Source organism: Syzygium oleosum, unplaced genomic scaffold (assembly GCF_021117445.2).
Source record: "Syzygium oleosum isolate NSW1041296 unplaced genomic scaffold, Sole_v2.1 Sole_v2.05, whole genome shotgun sequence".
NCBI lineage: Eukaryota > Viridiplantae > Streptophyta > Magnoliopsida > Myrtales > Myrtaceae > Syzygium > Syzygium oleosum.
In genome coordinates, this window is record NW_026607489.1 from 3,552,568 (window position 1) to 3,557,947 (window position 5,380).

Genomic DNA, 5,380 nt, shown 5'->3' on the forward strand with positions numbered 1-5,380 from the left:
TTAAGTAACAAAATACGAAAAGGGCAAAAATTAAGAAAAACACAATTTATTAGTGTTTTATATTTTTTATGCTTTAACCAATGCAGAGGTAAAATTTTTTCATATACACACATTCAGTTTTATGTTGTGATGAGAAATTTCCATTCAGATATTCGAAAGGTTTTGAAAATATATATACGATTGGCTGAAAAAAAGATAAATTTTTTTATATGATGGAGTTGGTTTTCTTACTTCAAATGAATATATCCATATTCAGTAAACATGTAGACTGCCATCATATACATTCACAACACATATATGATCCCTCTTGTGTCAGTTTCACTTAACATAATAGATGGAAACCCGAGAAAGTCATCTAAGTTGGCTCCTTTGTTATGTGGCAACACCTATTTCAGAGTCACTTAACCGCAAAAAAACTCAAACCTGAGATTATAGTCTAAGTTGGCTGCTTTATTTGGCAAGTAAATGATAATACTCTTGGATATGACAATGTATGAAATCATTGAATATGTGAACAAATTGCCATATTTGGTTGAACAAATGTTACCAAATGCCATGACTTTATTGTAAAGCTGAGATTGCCATTTATGTCGGATTTTATATCGTGCTGTTTATTTATTTGTCATATCTATTATCACTTTCTTGTCATGTTAATGGGGGCTGACTTGGACTCCTATTCTAGGGTTTCTCCTTCATGATATTTGAGATGCGTAGAAAGAACTAGGGTCTGTGGACCAACCATGCGTAAGTGGAAATTCAAAGCTTTACTTGATAATACAGTCTAATTTGATGAAATTGGCATATCCGATGATTAATTTTCTTGAGATTCTCAAGAACGCTCTTTTTGTGGTGATGAAACACTAAGATAGAGAAGCCAAATTTTAGGATTGATGAATGGTGGCGATCGAGTGGGTAGTGAACTTACCGTCTCGATGAAATTGCATGAGCCATTTTTTTAACAACCTAGGGGCACGAGTACAACAGCCTAATTATCTGGAAGTCCACAGAATATCCTTACAAACCCTTTGAATAGATTAAGTCCATAACTTTGACGTGTGCAATTTAATGGTGGGAGTTAAATACCCTTCAATTCTTAAGCTGGAAACACCCGGCACTTAACTAAGCACATCAACTCTATTCACTTACAAGCCATTACTTTTTTTTTTTTATCTCTTCATGTACATTTACTTTTTTTTTTTTGGTCAGAAATGTACATTTTACTTTGAATAGCCAAATTTTGAAGATTTCTCTCTAGCAAAATGACTCAAATCTCGATTGGATTTTTCTTTAAAGACAATGGGGTCATAGATGGTAGGAATATAGTTGCTCTAAAAGATTTTCATACTATACATCGATTTGTGTTTATCATTCGAGTTACTTACCTTGTCATGCCTCACCTACCCAAAGAATGAAAATTAATAAAAAGGGAAAAAAAACAACAAATAAACTAATAGCTTATTTCGGCTTTCATAGTACCCGAGCAAACTAAATGTAATACTACTAAAGGAAAAGCATGATGTCTAAAGGAAAAGCATGATGTCTAGCTAGACATCATGCTTTTCCTTTAGTTTCCTTTAAATATATATAGAAGGTTTGATACAAGCAAGTATTACATTTGTTTTACAGAAGGAAGTATTACATTTAGTCAAACATATTGTTGCAAAGAGATATACAAGGAACTCAGACAGGAGGGATCGCCTGTGGACTGGTATCACCTGATCTGGACCAGTGATATTAGCAAGCATAACTTTCTAGGCTGGCTTGTTTGTAGAGATAGGCTACCGGTGGCAGTAGCCAAATCACGATGGCTGTCTTCAGTTAATACTAAGTGTAATTTCTATATGACGGGTATAGAAGACAAAATCCACTTATTCTTTAAGTGCTCCTGGACCGGTAGTATATGGCGCAGTATCCTCACAAAAAATGGGATCTGGCGTTCTGCAGGAGGTTGGAATTTTGAGCTTCAATGGATGATCGGGGCCACCAAGGGCAAAAACTTAGAGGTGAGACTCCTCAAACTGTCCTTCTTAGCGACCATCTATTATATTTGGATAGAACGCAACCGTAAACTGTTCCAAAGCAAGTCACTTAAGGCTCATCTAATGTTGGCTAGGATTCGTAAGGTTATAAGGGGTAGGGCGTCACTCTACCAAAACGTAGGCTTTCCCAGACAAATCTTTTATTGGCTACTGTATGGAGACAGCCATTCTCCATCTTCTTATGTAATTAGTCTTTTTGTAATGCTGGGGGATGCCCTTGAGCTCTTGTACTTCATCTAATTAATGATACTCACATATTTACACAAAAAAAAGTGTTACATTTAGTCTTTAAATATCCCTAGATCGGCTGCTTGAAGCTTATTCATGAATGATCAACCAGTGTTTCACAGCGGGCTGAAAAAATCATTCAGCTATTTATAGTCTACCCTTGGAGCACCTGTTGCCAGCGGTGCAGCGAAATCAGCATCAAAGTTCCCACCACCATCGCTGTCCCCATGATGATGGTTTACCTACACAAGTAGTCGAAAAGGAAATGCATTCACTTGTTAAATGATGTCGATGCCATATGAGAACAAAAAGGAATATCAGATTAATAATAGTGGCCGAATTTTTTTTTATTAACCAACAAGGCTCATTCAAGTTTCTCATATCAGCTTCCTTTTCCTTTTTAACAAAAATTAAACTAAGATAATAGAAAACAATTTCTAGTAAGAGAACTGAATGTTGCTTTTAACTTTAACTAAGATAACTGATGATGTAAGATGTGTGAAATGCCACCACAAAACCAATTTAAAATTCCTGGAGGACGCAAATTCTGTGCATTGCAGGCCAAATATCACTGAGCTAACCAAGAGATAGCAGAAGAGAGAGCAGGCCAAGTTTTACAGATGGCTTTCAGGTAAATTACTGTTTGGGCGTCCACCAACAAGAAGCATTGAAATGATCGAAGAACGGCGTGATGTTAAACCTTACTGTACTTTTCCGATAGATGGTCTGGTTCAGATGGACGGGAGCAGGAATTTGCCCATCTGGAACATGGTTATGTATCTCGGTAACCAACATTACCGCATGCCCTGTGGTGACATCCTCGCTATTGCCTCCTGGAGCAGCTTCATATGTGAGCACTCTATCATTGCGAGCACTCGATGAGCTATTCTCGGTCCTAGGCTTCACAAAAAGTCGATAGAGCACGAAAGAAGCCTGCACATCAATAAAGTCAAAGGTTTAACGTCAAGAAGGTAAGGTTTTAGATGTTCTATGGTCATCGAGCATTCTTTGTTAGGTGGCTTACTTTTAGATCTCTTTCCGGGGTTTTGATTTTGAAAAACTACTTATAAGGGCAGACGTGAATTGTGTTCAATGTTCATACTATCAGGACGGTGGTTTTCCAATAAATGCAAAGTGCTATAGCTCTTGCAAGTGGTATATGCAGAATTTTAACATGTACTTAGGACAATTCAAGAATCTTCCTCGAGAAGTGATCATGATGCCTTCCTATAAGAACCATCGAATTTCTGCTAATAAATCATCCAAACGATGATTAAAAAGCCTCCTTTAATACACAGTTTGTTGTGCAATCAAACTGGGGAATCATACAAACATAACAGGTACTTAACCATGCAAACTGTTATCCAACAAAAATACGTGCACGCATGGAATTCATATCACTCTAATAAAATGGGAAAACGTTGCTCAAGAATCAGAACCCCTCACAACTGACGATTGACAAAAGGAAAATGCAAGAGCCAAACCACAACGTACAGATAAAAAATCAACTAAAAGTTTACACCAATCAGGAGGGAAGCATGCTCATTCATTTCAGACTTTTAAAAAAAAAATCTTGAAAACAAGCGAAATTGAGCATCGTAATGAATCACCTGGGCACGATCAGGCAGGGCAAACTCATGCAGCGTCCAATCAGTCCCAGCAGCATTTTGAATTGAATTCCCCATGTAGAAAACAAAGCAGCTCTTGGTACCCAGAACTTCACCACCACCACCCACGACAGCATGGTTCCCCCTGCCTCTCATCAGCCAGAACCCGCCATTCACAGCCCTCATCCTCCTCTGCCTCTCAGCAGGCCCACGAACTGCGGTGTCGAAGTACCAGTGCCTCATCATCCCCCCAGAGCCGTACTCAAAGTAGGATTCTCTGACAGTTCCGACGGGCTGTAGCCATACACATCGAGCTTCCTGATCAGGCTGTAATCCGAATGGTTGGCCGGATTGGGGTTCAGGCAGTCGTTCTTGTTCACCAGGTAGTAGCGGAAGAGCTCTTCATCGGAAGGGCAGAAGGTGAAGCCTGGCGGCACCACGGGCATCAGTCCCATGTTGTTGCTGTTCTGCTCATTGTTGGCAGCAATGTTTTGGCCAGCCGTTGTTGAGAGAGAGAGAGAGAGAAATTTGATGGTCTGAGGCAGTGAGAGAAAGGAGAATGAAGTGAAGAAGAATGAGGGAGTGGAGGCCTTTTATAGGGGAAGAAGAAAGAGATGTACATGAGAAGCAAACAGGAGAGCAGGTGCATGAGACTAAAGGGCAAAAAAGGACATCCTTGTCTTGCGCTAAAAAGGCATGCCTTATTTGCTTGTCCAATTTTGGCATGGGTAGTTGGATAGGATTGAGCAGTTGGTCTTGTTCTATTCTTTTTCTCTTGTTTTGGCAAGTAGGAGGACAGAAACGGCTGTGGAAAAAGAAGAAAGTGCGAAAGAGGAATGTGGCAAAAAATGTGGACAAAAAGAGAAACAACTATTTCCCCCTTTTAATTTCTAGATTATATTTCCATTTTCAATCTTATCCTTCATAAAAAGGCAATTAAATCTGGAGTAATTATGACTCACTTTGATCTAGAAAAAAGTTTTACATAAGTATTTTTATACATTATAGCTTACTTCAGCTTACATAATATTTGAGCAACTAAATCATAATACTTGTTTTAATCAATATCTCGACAAATTCTTGCTCAAAAAAGAAGAAGAATATGTTAGTATTATGTGATAGAAAGATGATTCCTACAAGAGAAAAAAAAAATCATGATGAGACTTATCATTATGCATGTGATGAAGCCAAGATGGTTCGATGTGGTTACTATTCGACTTGACTTGAACTCGATTGAGTTAGACATTAAAGTTTGAGTTAAAATCAATAAGAAAATTAACATATTTCGACTCAAATTAGTTGATTATCCTAAGTTAAATTCAATTAGCTCGACTAGGGCTGGAGATCAAATTAGAGTTCTCGCGTGTGGTTGAAAAAGTGAATTTTGTTACAAATTTTTCTAAGTTAAATATTTTTCGTTTTGATCCCGTAAAAAATGACTTTAAATAATCACGAAAAAGTTCTGTATTTTTTAATGAGTTTAAATTCATGCACTCACTCAAAACG

At 37.8% G+C, this 5,380-nt stretch overlaps 1 protein-coding gene across 1 annotated transcript; it reads right to left on the bottom strand.

Annotated features, from left to right (window-relative positions):
• Positions 1-2,410: 2,410 nt before the first annotated feature.
• LOC115665169 (protein CUP-SHAPED COTYLEDON 3-like) lies at positions 2,411-4,329 on the bottom strand. Its single transcript, XM_056311389.1, has 4 exons — positions 4,255-4,329; positions 3,878-4,168; positions 3,066-3,200; positions 2,411-2,509 (listed from the first exon to the last, which is right to left on the bottom strand). The coding sequence occupies exons 1-4, from the start codon at positions 4,327-4,329 to the stop codon at positions 2,411-2,413; spliced, it is 600 nt and encodes a 199-aa protein (XP_056167364.1).
• Positions 4,330-5,380: the final 1,051 nt, after the last annotated feature.

Bases quoted from the DNA above. Each gene is read 5' to 3' on its own strand.
- LOC115665169 (XM_056311389.1), bottom strand. From the start codon at position 4,329: ATGGGACTGATGCCCGTGGTGCCGCCAGGCTTCACCTTCTGCCCTTCC. The intron at 3,201-3,877 runs GTGATTCATTAC...ATTGATGTGCAG, and splicing joins CCCTGCCTGATCGTGCCCAG to GCTTCTTTCGTGCTCTATCG. The intron at 2,510-3,065 runs GTAATGTTGGTT...CTACTTGTGTAG, and splicing joins ATGTCACCACAGGGCATGCG to GTAAACCATCATCATGGGGA.